The sequence below is a fragment of the Chanos chanos genome, chromosome 1 (assembly GCF_902362185.1).
Source record: "Chanos chanos chromosome 1, fChaCha1.1, whole genome shotgun sequence".
In the NCBI taxonomy this organism is placed as follows: Eukaryota; Metazoa; Chordata; class Actinopteri; order Gonorynchiformes; family Chanidae; genus Chanos; species Chanos chanos.
In genome coordinates, this window is record NC_044495.1 from 50,004,902 (window position 1) to 50,018,793 (window position 13,892).

A 13,892-nucleotide genomic window follows, 5' to 3' on the forward strand; every position below is an offset into this window, starting at 1 on the left:
CTTGGAGAACTGCTCAGACTGAAAGTGTCATAACCAACTTGAATAACTATTAGAAAAACTAAAAAAAAAAAAAAAAAAAAGATTTGCTTCTTCAAGAGACAACATAATATGACTGAAAAGCAAAAGCACTTGTGAAATCAATGCGAAAGCAATGTGAATTATAGTGTTTGGCATTTCATCATCACATATGTGGCTTTATAGGAATTTGACGTATGGTTGTGTTTCATGAAATTGCCTTTTTTTGTAACACAGTCAGTGGCAGGTTCAGACCGCCATGTTATGTTTGAGAAACATGTAATAACAATGTAATAGCATGCATGGTATCAGCATAACTGATGACCGATAGGTTATGCTAACTTTCTCGTCTTCTGAGAGCCTTACATAGACAATCAGTTCTGTATTCCCTGTGATTTATGACAGTTTATGGTTTCTGGGTAAATATTCACCTTAACTGTTGGCTCCATAAATGCTTTCGGTTTCTCTAAAAGACCTTCATTTAAAATTATATGGTGAAGGAGATTCAGTAAACTATTACATTTTGATACATCAAAACAACACACACACACACACACACTCACACACACACACAAACACACAAATGTTTTATAGGTCTAAAGTGGGACAATTTGAAACCATTAAGAATAATGTTTTGGGTAAGCCAAATTCATATGATTTGTAGTTGAGGATGAGGGCAAGGTTACTATAAATTATTTGCTGTGGGCCACTCCATACAGACAGCACAATCCATCTAACAAGTCAGTGGACGATTTATTCTGGAGCAGACAGTGTTCCACTGCAGCAGGCTATAATGTGGACAGAAAAAAACGTGAGAAACGCGAATACACGGTTTTAATAATTAACAGAGGAATTTATGAAATAAATACTATTCTACCAATCAATACTTGACGTACTGACACACTGAGACAACAGTTCAACAAACTGGGCCGTAATGGTTTTTTTTAGTTAAACGTCGCTCGGTTTTCAGTTATCTTATCGCGTTCTTACCTATGTTTCACGCAGTAAACTACTTAAGACTCGTTCGTTTGTCGGTGCTGCATTGAAACTGGTGGTGAAACTAAGATTTAGTCGTCCTCAAAAGAAAACAAAAAATAATGAGAATATAGGCTACACACCTCGACTGCATTTACTAAAATGACCAACTGCGGGCCACATATGTTTCACAGTCAGCAATATACCAGCTGAAGTGGGTTGTGGACAAACTGCTGTTTGGAGCAGAGCGTGGGATGACAGTGTAGAACTTGGCATCCCCGCGGATTAAATATCTGTCAGTAGGGGGCGCGCAGCAGTTGCGGCGCGGGGAGGCAACTAGTAAAGGGATTTCAAGTACACAGTGTGAGACCCCTTCAAATTCTCTGTGCTGCTTCCACTTCTGTCAGCCAGATCTGGGCTTCTTTATTTTCGAAACAATTTCAAACAGTTATACTGTCTTTGTAGATGATACTAATGTACTGAAGTGGCAATGTTCGGGGGATAACAGACCACTCTCTCGATTTGCATCGCAGAGAGGGAATCTACGTAGTGTAAACCGTGTACCGCTAGCGCGTTTATCCAGATGAGCAGACATTGAAAAAGTAAACTCGCAACATAATTTGCAGCGGACGACTTCACCTTAGGTAAGTATGTTTACTGAAGTTTCTCGTTTTGAACACATTGTGCAATGTTCCCCACGCTTTTGCCCATACCACGTGTACAATATTAGAATGCAGTAAGGAATAATTTTGCTTGTAGGACTTTTTTCTGGTATCTTCGCTAGTGTAATTAATCCCATTGGCAGTCACGCTGATAAACTGAAATTTGGCATTGCGCTTGTTGCTCAAGTGGTCACTTTCGCTTGAAATAAACTTTTCTTTTCAGTTTTTGACTTAGGGCTCGTACCTTATCATTTTGAGAGCAAAGCTGAAATATGCGTTATGCAAATTCTTACGTTTTTAACAGCGAATGCATTTAATTTAATGTATTCCAGACTATGAATCATCTGTGTCGTCCATTGAATTTTCTTTATTCAAACAGATTAGCAGCCTTGCTGAACCGAATATGCTGTAAATGTACCTCTTTCTGTTTTCTGCCATGACTGAGTGGTGGTAAAGGTTGACAACCTTTCGGAAAACACTTCAAATTCTGCTCACCCGCCCATTTTGCGAATAACCTGAGTTTAACTGCAAACCTCAGGGCATGTCGTCAATGACAACTGTGTCAAAAATGTCGACAACCCACTACTGTTTCTCTAAAACACAGTTAATTTGCTTCCAGTAGCTTAGAAACCACTAATTTACTTTTCATTAAATATTGTTTGCTGTAGTTACTTGAACTGAATCAATTAAGGGGACATTTTTTCCAGGGACAAACAGGGCTGTTTTGATTGACATGCTGCCAGAATATAAAGAGGGAGGATGCAAAACATAATTAGCTAATTAGCTTACATGGTGACCGTACAATATGTTTTGTCACTGAGGTTGTTGGGTTTTTTTTTTGTTTGTTTTGTTTTTTTAGAATAAGCATGTACAGCGTGGGGTTCATAGGTTTTACTCCACATCATGATTTTGTTTGTCTCTGCATTGTTGTCATCATGTTTACAGCCTTTTTAGTGTTTTCTGAAGATTTCTGTCATTCAATTTCCCACGTTAAACCTATTTTACAAAAGTATTTTGAGAAGACTGGGTAAATGTTAACACAAAAGTGGTCCAATTAAGAAAATAAAAGTTGTACAAATTATTTTATAGTTATTTTTTACTTAAAGTCTTTCAGTTTCATAGTACATTGCACAGCCAGTAGTAAGTGAATTGTGAACAGTACTCGTAGACTATCATTGTGACCTTTCAAAAGTATTGCCATTTTCCCTAGATGCATTTTGTCTCCTAAAATAAGTTCAAACAATATTTCTGACTCTAAATTATGATGATACTTGCTATACATCTGATGGCTATCATGGGTAATTTTACAGATGGGGACTGCCTAAGTGTGCAGCAAAAACATTTTGGGTGCATCTGATTGATATAAATGACCTAAAAATGATGCTGTTTGTGGGAGATCCCCTTAAATAGGAAGACTGGCTGCTGGCTTGCGTTGAACAACAAACAGGAAAACAAACTCACCCACAGTGGCTTTTAGTGGCAGGATACAAAAATTTATGTTTAATGACTCTGAAGTAGCAATAATTTTACTCTTTTGCTGCATGGTGGCGTGCTGTAAAGAGAAGATATTTTAGTGACCACGTATCTAAAAAGTACTAAATTGATCTTGATATTTTACATTAACAGTCATGAGAAAAGTATGAAAATGTTAATCATACTATAGCAACCTCACCCTCTTATCAAAACCATATCAAATTATCTCCACCCTTCTTCATCTCAGCTGTCTACTACAGTCAAAAATGAATGGCATGTTTATTATGAAGCGTATTATCAAGTACAAATGCAGATCAGAGTCTTACGATTCACTTGAACAAGCCTCACGGTCGCTCCAGAGCTGCCCAGCTTAATGCACGGAGTAATGTGACGACCGCCTCCTCAGACCAAAGGGTGCTCAAAAACGCTCCTCAAGGAACTGAGTCTCTTATTGGGTGTCACCTCCTTAAACAGAAGCACATTTTTATCGAAGAAACAGATCTGTAGACTGTTTTCGTCAATCAAAAAAATATCAAGGTTTGGTAGAAGGGAAAACTATAACGTGCATTTAAACTCAAGGACTTGAAGCGTGCACTCCCGCTTTAGAATTTCAGGGATTGTCTTCTTCCGTAAGTCATTATGTAAGTATTGAATGTTGGCTCCTTAGCTGGGAACCACAAACCCCTTAGTGTATTGTTCATGCTTTATCATGGGTGGAAACGTAAAAGACGACTTTATGGAAACACGCTGAATCGATTTAATGCTACAATTAAAACACCAACTCCACGTTGCCACCGCAACTATGTAATATCAACCACTGTGTGTGTCAGTTTGAGAGGAATACAGTTGAAAGAGTAGAAACCTTAAAAAGGAGTAAGTACAGGGTTGTGCAAAGATGTATTACTGAGGTCAGTTATGCTTTTGATATAGTCAGATGTGGTTTGAACGAACAATTATGCCAGTGACAAAAATCTAAAATTTTCGCATAATACCTTTTACCTGGACTGTACATCCAAACATAAGGATATTGTGCAGTCAAACGGCCCATTTTTAAACAGTACGCTACATCAGTGCCGTTTATCCATTTATGACACTAGTTGAGGCCTTTTCAGAAGAGCACTCAGGGAAGTCAGAGTTGGCTTCTTGAAGTCAAGGAGACCACGCTTTATGCCTCTCCTGGCCTTGTATGTAAAAGCTTAATATTGTGCTGTATTCACACACACACACACGCACACACAAGCGCACACACAGAATGTGTCATCCACCGCTCGTGGTTGCACTCTCGTGCACTCTCTCTTCTCTCTCAGTCCACATGTTGGCCAGATCTTCCAGAGTCTACTCCAAGTCTCCTTTGCTGACACAGACTTTTCCACTCCACTTGTGAAATAAGAGCAGGAGAGGAAAGAGATCTTGAGCCATGGACTGCGCTCGCATGCCATTGCAAAGCAAAGATCCTTTTCAGAATTATGTTTAGTGGTTGTCAAGTGCTGTTGCCTGCTGGTTTGGTGCTTTGAATCGGTGCGCCAAACCTACACAGGCGAATGTCTACCGTGTATAATTTGCCACACGGGTTTCTGATCGCATTCGCTGTTAAAAAAAAAAAAAAAAAACCTTTAAAAAACCTGATTTGCCTGCCTGATTGTGCAATTGTGGTGACTAACGCCAAACTTTGTACCTCCAGTGCGGTTATTAGCAAACAGCCAGATTGATTTTGACGGTATATGTGACGCCTTGTCCAATACTCTCTTCCACCTGTCTGTCTGACACCTCTGCAGACCGAGGGTGGTATTTGCTCTGTCTGTTTCCTCGTGTGAAATATCACTGAAAATATTGCTTTTATTTTTACATACTGCTTTTAATTAATTGCTGTTACCTATATAGCTCAGGAGTGCTGATCTTTACAAAAGTGAAATAACACTCAGATGAAAGACAAAGATGAAATGTAAAAGTGCAGTGAGAAAGGAAAAACCTCCTGTTGTGCTTTAGGACATAAAACATACACGGGGGCAGTGTTTGGCAAAAAAAATCCACGTTGAAACCAGTTACGTGTTATACGTCCAAGTTAGCAGAGCCTCATAGTATCTTAAGGCCTCAATATATACGTTACGTATGTGTGGACGTAAACAGTTAAGAGTGCCGATATTACTTGTGTAAGCCGTAGGAGTACAGGTTCGTGCGAAGAGTTAGCGATTCAGTATGGAGTTACCGAAACCCCTCTGGAGCATTTGAAGCTTTAGCATTTCCGATCCTCTGCCAACTAGGCAGCGCCTGATAGACTGGGTCAGGTGTCTGAACAAGAGGGGTTGTTCTGGATCTTAAAAAGGGTTGTAACTGTGCTTCATGCCGAAGCCCTGCATACCTTAACCGTGTCGCTGACGGATGAAGGGATGTACACGTTGACCGCGCTCGAGTGTTTGTTGTCCAGAGAGGAAGTGTAAGAGACCCTGTCTCAACAGACCAGCGGACACAGTTATTGTGTGAAGTGATGACTTCTGCATTGTTGCTACGCCCACAAGGGCCACGATCGTTATGGAGGCTATTATGAAATTGTTATTAATGACTCAGACCCTTTAAAATAATTGCTAAAGTAGCTCATATTGATCGCTCGCTGTTAGTGACAAAATGACTGCAAGAGAGAGGTATAGCTTGTTTACTTATTTATCACATGCGAATGACTGGCAGTTTGTTTCATCTCGTGGTGTCCGAGGAGTAATGTTTCAAATACAGATTACTTTCAGTAAGCACACTGGGGTTAATAAAGTGTTTTTAATCCATTCATAAAAACCTAAAAAAAAAAAGAAAGTGTTAGCTTTTTCCCTGTAAAAAAATTCAGCGTCTGACTAAATGACATCAACCTGCATTACACATAAATCACCCAAAAAACGATAGCTTTATCAGTAGCAGACTGGGAGTTTGGAGGTGAAAGAACTGCGAGTCTCTTGGCTTCTCTTCCACATTGCCAAACACACACTGTGCTCCAGGAAATTGCTCCCTTTCTCAAGGAAAGGCGGGAAATAGCTCTTTCCTCACCAATCACGGACGAGGGAGTTTTCTCCCCTCCCATCAGTGCTCTCTGGACAAACAGGACCTCTGTGTAGACTGACATACCCACTGCCCCCCCCCTCAACCCCCTAGCACCCACCCCTTCCCTCCCCCTGAGGAAAAAAAAGGGCCAGAGAAGCATGAGTACTGAAAGTGGGGTCGGGTTGAGGGAGGGAACGTGAGTTACAGCCCGCTGCTAACCCACTCTTAAGCCTCTCCCCTTTTTTAGTGTCTTAACCAGTGTCTGTCATTACACAATGAGGAATGGGAGGGAACTGGGTTCTGCCTGTTTAGCATTTCGGAAAGGACACTCAATGCACAGAAAGGAAGTGTGTGTACTGTGTGTGTGTGTGTGTGTGTGTGTGGGACGAGGGGGTATAAGGCCATTTGTCTGGAATGATGGTGTTGTCTGTCACTGTACTGAAACTTCCATGTTCCTGAATCTAGACTTTACAGAGACTTTCCAGGGCATGGTGTAGGCTGCATGGTTTGGAACATAGCAATAGTTTCAATAAACACTGCACCTTCAATTTACTTGTAGTTTCACTTTGTGCATGAGCAGATGCGACCTGCGATTGAACATATTTGAGCAGTTTCTTTATGAGTAGATTTGTAGGAGTCGACTTTCTGTGCTGTATTTATGAAGATAGATATTGCTTGATCAAAAAATAGCACAAAAACATTAGCTCTAGCGCTGATTCCCTCTGATTTCAAAACTTTGGAAATGGTAAGCTAACATTAAGTTCTAGATTAGTAAGTGTCGGGAGTTATTTTTAAAAATCTACCAACTGAGATGAGTAACTCAGAGGTGCTGCTTTATCTCAGTGTTTTGCTGTTGAAGTTATAATGCCGAGATATCCCATCCTGTTTTCTAGACTTCACTTCTGGTTGTCAAGCCTTGCAGTGGCCTGTTTTATTTTAGTTCCAGTAAAATGCCATATGATTTTGACCAAGATTAATAGATTCCTATTCATCTGCCTCTATGACGATTGGGGGAGAAGAAAGCCTGGGGCGATGTATGTTTTTGACACATTTCAAGGACAAAAACACAAAGAAATGTCAGAAAAGGACGTCTGTTTGTGTAAAAGAGATGCGCGCTTAGCTTAGCCCGTCAGCCGTAGTGCCTAATAACAGCGTGGGGAGGACAGAGCGGACTGCGTTGTTCTTTCAGGGGCCAAAGGATTAAGAGAGAGGGATTAAGGGGTCTTAAAAAAGGGTCCACGGTGGGAGCTGAACCCATTCACGTCCCCAGGTTTGAGGAGGACAGTAAGGGAGGGCAGTGCAGCAGGTGGACAAAAGCTAAAGAAAACATGTCTGCCAGCTGGAAGAAGACATAGGTTTGGTTCCTATGGTTCCGCATTTGTCTCGTATTCACCTTCATATTTGTCCTCTTGAAAGTACATCCTCATATCCTCTGGGTGCATTTTTCTTATTGGTTGCCTTTAAAATGGTTGTGGAGTAAACAAACAAACAAAAAGGCAGAGGGACTCACCGTGTTTATCAAAAGCTAACACAGCAATTTCAGCTGTGAAATCTCTAAGGTTAGAGCTGAATTTAATTGAAAACTCTAAAAGAGTTCTGCACTAGAACGCTTGACTACCTTGGCCTTTCTGAGTCTCAGTACAGCCCTGACTGGATCCTTAGGGCCACAGTGATGACATCTCCTTTGCCGCTACATAATGACCCCCTTCAGCTATCAGCAGTGTGACAGAGAGGACAGTCGAGGAAAGGTCAAATGGACAGGCCATCTCTGGATAGAAACGCTGTGTACATGACAAAGTGCACCAGCCCCAGGGTCTAAAAAAGTGTAGACTGTTCCAGGGTGGAGCAGTGTTCATGAGGCTTGACCGAGAGGGGTCAAGTATGCTGATAAAAGACCAGAGGAAAGGACTGAAGGCTTTTAAGTAGACTTCATGACAGATGCTGCTGCACTTGTTCGTTTTGCAGGTATGAGAAACACCAGGGGCGGACTGAGCAGCCCAGCTGGAAGAGCAGCTGTCTGCTGCTGGTGAGAAGAATGAGAGGGCCTTTGAAATATGACAGGTGTCCTTCCTGAGCGTTTTGGTTTCAAACCTTCCTGAACGGAAGTGAGTAACATTTAGATCGGCTACTGAAATATAATACGTGTCTGTTGGAAACGAATTCATCACCGTTGGAGAGCTGTAGTACAAAGTCTAACCGAGGTCCCCGTTCGGGCTGCAAACTCTGCTTGGTACCTAGACAACAACTCCCCTCTCAACTTATCAACCTTTGCTCATTTCAGTAAAAAAAAAAAAAAGTCATTCAAAAAAGAAATGCTCGCTGACCTGTCTCCCTGGTATTTAATAGCCAAAGTACAATGTCGGATGTTCCCTGAATAGTGGATTTGTTCTGATTTATTGGCTTAGTCTCCTATACGTCATGTCCGTGATGAGCTCACTCGTGAACTTTGAGTCAGCAAACCACTGGTCATAACTCTCTGGTTTTCTAGATTTTTTTCCATTTTTTTTTTTTTTTTTTGGGACCTATCATTTAGACCTTCCCCTGAGCTGACTGACTCTAGACGGTGTGAACATCTGTTCCCTCCATTAGGACGAGAGATAGAAGAAGATAGAGAGTTAAATGAGTGTAACTGAATACTTTGTTCGTCGAGGAAACTTTGCTCCCCCTTAAGCAGCCCTGGGACTGTCTTTCTCTGTTTCTATTGGGGGGAAAGCCTGTTTTAATTGGTCGTATGTAAATTAGACGTCTTGGAAATCAGAATGAATGCAGGAAATTCAAAAAACTAAAATGAGTTCAGTTAATTAAAAGTAAGGTGTGAAGTAAGGTTAGAGGTCATGTAAATGACTTTTACACACTAGTAAGTCAGCATAGAGAAATGGTTTTTACTCAGTGGGGTGAATATAATAGAAGGTCTTCATCGTGAAGGGGACTGAAAAGTTGATGTGTGTGTCGACTGTTCTCTTTTTCTCACAGTATAAGACTCTTGTGATACTCTCTGTTGTGTAGTTTTATTTAATGTACATTTGACTCCTTTAGGGTTTTTTTTTTTTGGACTTTTTGACTTTTTGATTACAGTAAGGGCTGGTTTCTAGCTGGAAAACGAGTGTGTGCACTCCCTAGCCCATCAGTGCCGTGCTATGATAGAAACAAAGCATACTGAGACATCTGGATTTTAGGACCAGTGTTTAATAGTCCCATCTTGCTTTACACACCCACCCACACACACACACACACACAAGTTTGTCATTATAGCGCATTCTTCAAAGGCGCTACAGACTGCGCTTGCCGCAGTTAATTGTTTCATGCTTCAGAGATGCCATCCAATATTATGCCTTAAGAAATGCAAACAAGAGGCAAAGCTCAGACCTGTCAATGTAGCGTGTGAATGACAGGCAAGCACAGAGGGTTTTTGGTTTTACCATAAAGTTCACACAATTCATAATTATGACCATCAGACACGTAATAGTTGTGGCCTAGCATCTTGTTGCTCCAGTGCCTGCAGGCACAACAGAGTAAAAACCTAACTTTGGGGCAAAGTCTCAGAACACTACCAAATAGCTATTAATTAAATCAATACCAGCAAAAAAAAAGAAAAAGAAAAACTCATCTCTTTTCCTTCAATATCATTCAGTTCCATTTCTCTATTCACTGTTAAGTTAGGATAGTCCCGGTTTAAATTGTATTTAAATTTAAAATTAAAATTTATTCTGCCAAAAAAAACAACAACAAAAAAACCCAACGTTGAATAGTTTAGCCCTGTTTCAACTGAGCACGGTAAACTGGCAGTTTACAGTTGTGGAGTTTATGACAGTCAACATGAGAACATTTTCGTTCTCTGGCCACGGGCAATATGATTTGTGGTGTCGGACAAGCAAAATATAGACCAGTTATATTTAGTGGCTGTACTCGCTGACTGTAACATCCTCAGCAGTAATGTTTTGTAGCAATAGACTGTCACTGTGCTTCAGTCACCAGCCCATGATAATAACCATTATTTCTGCTTTTGGAATATCCCTGGGAACAACAAGAAATTCCTCCAGGGATATATGCAGCATGGCAGCTTTAACAGCTTTGATATAGTCTATCCATAGAAAGGCTCCTAAAGCCTCTTTGGAATGCAAATAGAACAAGCTACAAGAAACAGTCGACAGACGCCGTGGCAACGGCCACTTGTTAACACAACCTTAATGTCAGTGCAAGATGAGCTAAATGAGTCCTTAATTGTCATTATGTGATAATACTCTGCAAGCAGCGTTCTCTTTGGACCCTTTGGTGAAATGTAGGCGTTTTGTAATATTTGGCACGGGGCGGTATTGACCGTATCAGAATAATATTTGCCTTTGATAAGATTTTATTTAACAAATAAACACCCCATTGAACATATTGACTGACTGTAGGTGTGGATATCTTACATATTTGAGCCAATGAACAGATATTGCTTAAGAATAAGCATCTAGTTATTTTATTATGAATTTGTCAGACTGAATAGTGCACAGGGCATATTTATAGTAATCTTTGCTACTTGCTCAGTGGTCTGGCAGGGAAAAGAGCCAAAAACCTTTTTTTGTTGAATTAAGCACACTGTGCAGACAAGACACAAAGCACTCAACACACTGAGCAATGCTGTCTTTTTACACAGCAGTACTATCACACACACACACACTCACACATACACACACGCACACACACACTCACACTCACACAGAGCAGTGGTACGTTAATGATGGTCGGCCCTGTCTAAGGTTTCACATAGACCAGCTGAAAATAAATGCCCCATTACAGCCGGTGTGCTGAGAGCCAGGCCTAGCCGGAGAGAGAGAGAGAGAGAGAGAGAGAGAGGCGGTGGGGGTGGAATGAAGATGGAGGGTAGTGGAAATGCAAGATTGGGTCAGTATTTCACAGAGAGATGTCATCCCTTAACGTGGACCAATAATGAATTCTCTCGTCTTCTGTTGCAGGAAGGTGGGAGCCATGGCCGTTACACTGTCTCTCTTCCTCCTGAGCCTGGTCCTGTTGTACGGAACGCGAGCGGAGTCTACCCCAGCCGCAGTGACGGTTTCTCCAGGTAGGCTTACTGCGAACCGTACGTTCTGTAAAGAGCATAGATCACACCACAGTGAGCAGTAGTTTCCTTTGCAGCTTTCCACGCAGATTTTTGTCATATGTAGAACCAGCGTCTAGACTAATCCACTATTGCAACATTACTGGGCTAGCACCAGGATCGTTCAGCGTTCAGCAAACTCAACACTTCACTTTGGTCTGGTCAAACAATTCTCAAATCAATAACGTTTTTTAAAGGTAAATACATTTTACTCCGATGATCCAAAGTTCAGGGACAGGATTCATTTGTTCCTATGTGTGATGGGTTCAGTGCAAATGCCGGTACACAGATTGAATGTGATAAATTGATGAAATATATATAGCGGTAAATATTTATTGTTCAGCAGTAGTACAGGAAAATCTTCCTGATTGTCCACAATGTTCTGTCTAACTCTGTCCAAGTCCCACAGGTCAGAGTACAGAGAAGCGCACAGATTCATCAGCAGTGTTTTCATGGCCTTTAAAAGCAGACTTACTTAGGAATTAAGTTCATCATCAATCACATTAATGCAACATTTCTGAAACTGAGTTTAACTTAAATTGTATTGTAGGTGTCACTGCTTAGTATTGGTTAAGTTTGTATTATTCTGCATATACTGTATATTATGCCTGTATGCAAATCTGCAACATTATTCTGTTATCTGCTGTGCAAATATCTCTGCCAGATGCTATATTTGAGATACGTACAGTTTTTTTATTGCTAAAATGCATTGGTCAAAACTGAAGTCACATTGTCAAAACTCCTCACACCGTCTAACAGAAGTCTGTGTTGATCAAACTGTGAATCATTTTCATTGCTGTCACACAAAATGCCTTCAATGACCACATTTTTCAAAATCCATGAACTCTTTTCTCATTCATACCACCTGCAAAACACCAGATTTTTGCAGCATATTTGTCAAATGCTAACACACTGTTTTCACTGTTAAAAACACACTCAAAACAGAATGATGATAAATTCCATGCATTTCTGCAGTAACCATATTGAAATATATAGAAAATCTTAGCAGAATATTTACAATAAAATGAAATAATAATCATTCCAAATACAGCTGCCTGCAGTTTCAGCTGAAAGCCTACTCATGTGATGTTGATGAGAACTTGTGGCCAAATGCAGTGGGTGGACTAGAACCCTTACAGTACTGTACAGTATGAGTGACTATACTGCATATGTTGTTGGTGGGGTTTTTTGGTAGTTATTATTGCAGCCCTGGAATTTCAGGAATTTGGGGGGTTTTTTGTTTCAAGTTTTTATTTTTCACGAGTAAATTACTATATTCAAAGATAAAGAAAATATAAAGGACATTGAAGCAAACTGCTGCATTTCTGATTCATTCTTGTTATATATAGTTTAGCACAGTCAATAAAGTGAAAAGGTGTTATTCTTATTCTATAAAGAAATGCTGATTAATGCGAAAAATCATTCAGACTTCAAAGATAAAAGTTCATCATTTATGTAATGCTCCCTGTTAGTGTTTTTTAGGTCAGTGTGTTATGAGTGACAGTGTATGCTTTCTGAGTGAGAATTGTTGCCAGTGTTATGGTCGAACAAGCTTATTTTGAGACACTTCATACATGTCTTATTTTGAGACATGTATGAAGTGTTTTAGTAGTTTGAGTTTTGGAGATGAGATTAACTGTTTGGCCAAGATGCATCTTGGTCATGCGGACTGTATGAAGAGTTTTGAAAAAGTGGCTTCTGCATTGACGGATGCTTGTTAGTAACTGAAAAAAAAAAACTGTAAGTCTTTAGAGTATTTCCTATTATCTTGAATGTAAAGATCAGAGAACCTTTGTTGAAGTCCATATGACAAGTTATGCATTTGAAGCTGTGGCAGCTGATTTAACAAAGCAGGAATTTTGGAGCTAACAGGGCGCTGTCTGTTCTACCCTGTGATTTTATTGGGTCTCAATGTTCCTTAACACACCCACTACACCCAGCAGGATGTTTCTACTGACTTGATTTTCTTCAGTGTTTTTTCCCACAGCACACAGAGAGGGCAGTACTTTTATACAGCTGACCTGGCACGAGCAAATCAGGTGCTTGTGAACTTAAACAGTACTAAGACCACTATAAACTAGTATGTGAGTGTAATTTGTAGTCAGTATGTCTCTAAGGAAATTCAGCAAAAACATGCTGCACACCGTTAGAAAACAAAGTTCTCAGAAAGCTAAAAGTTTGTGGTAACTTGGCAACAGAAACACACCAACAGTTGTGAGTAAAAATCTAAAATTACAGTCTTTAAATGTTACAGTGGACTCTGGTGTGGTCTAGTCTGGAACGCTCTGCTGAACACTTGAGAGGACGTTGTAAACTAAACCCAAGAGCAAGAAGATAATCTCCATTTCCTAAGTCACAATATTACTACTGAACTGCAACTTTATTTTAACAACGTAGATTTATTCTGTTGCCACACTGTGTGTGTGTGTGTGTGTGTGTGTGTGTGTGTATTTTTTTTTCTCAAGCTGTTAATTTGCTGATGGACTATTCTTTTGAATGTGCTCTGACTGAGTAACTGATTTATTTGAAGCCAACATTGAAAATGAGAGCAAGATGTTCTCCGCATCAAAAAGATGTCGTTGCGTCCGTGGAATGTTTTTTTCAGTTTGACATCACAATTGCATGAAGCTTTGGAGAGGTAC

The 13,892-nt window shown here is 40.3% G+C and overlaps 1 protein-coding gene across 1 annotated transcript in view; it reads left to right on the forward strand.

Moving 5' to 3' along the window:
* The first annotated feature begins 1,337 nt into the window (after positions 1-1,337).
* ghra (growth hormone receptor a) overlaps positions 1,338-13,892 on the forward strand; it is a 30,096-nt gene continuing 17,541 nt past the window's right edge. Inside the window, exons 1-2 of the mRNA XM_030782637.1 lie at positions 1,338-1,634; positions 11,108-11,214. Of these exons, the coding sequence (XP_030638497.1) occupies positions 11,121-11,214 (94 nt within the window). The 5' untranslated portion in view covers positions 1,338-1,634; positions 11,108-11,120. The remainder of the gene's footprint in view (positions 1,635-11,107; positions 11,215-13,892) is intronic.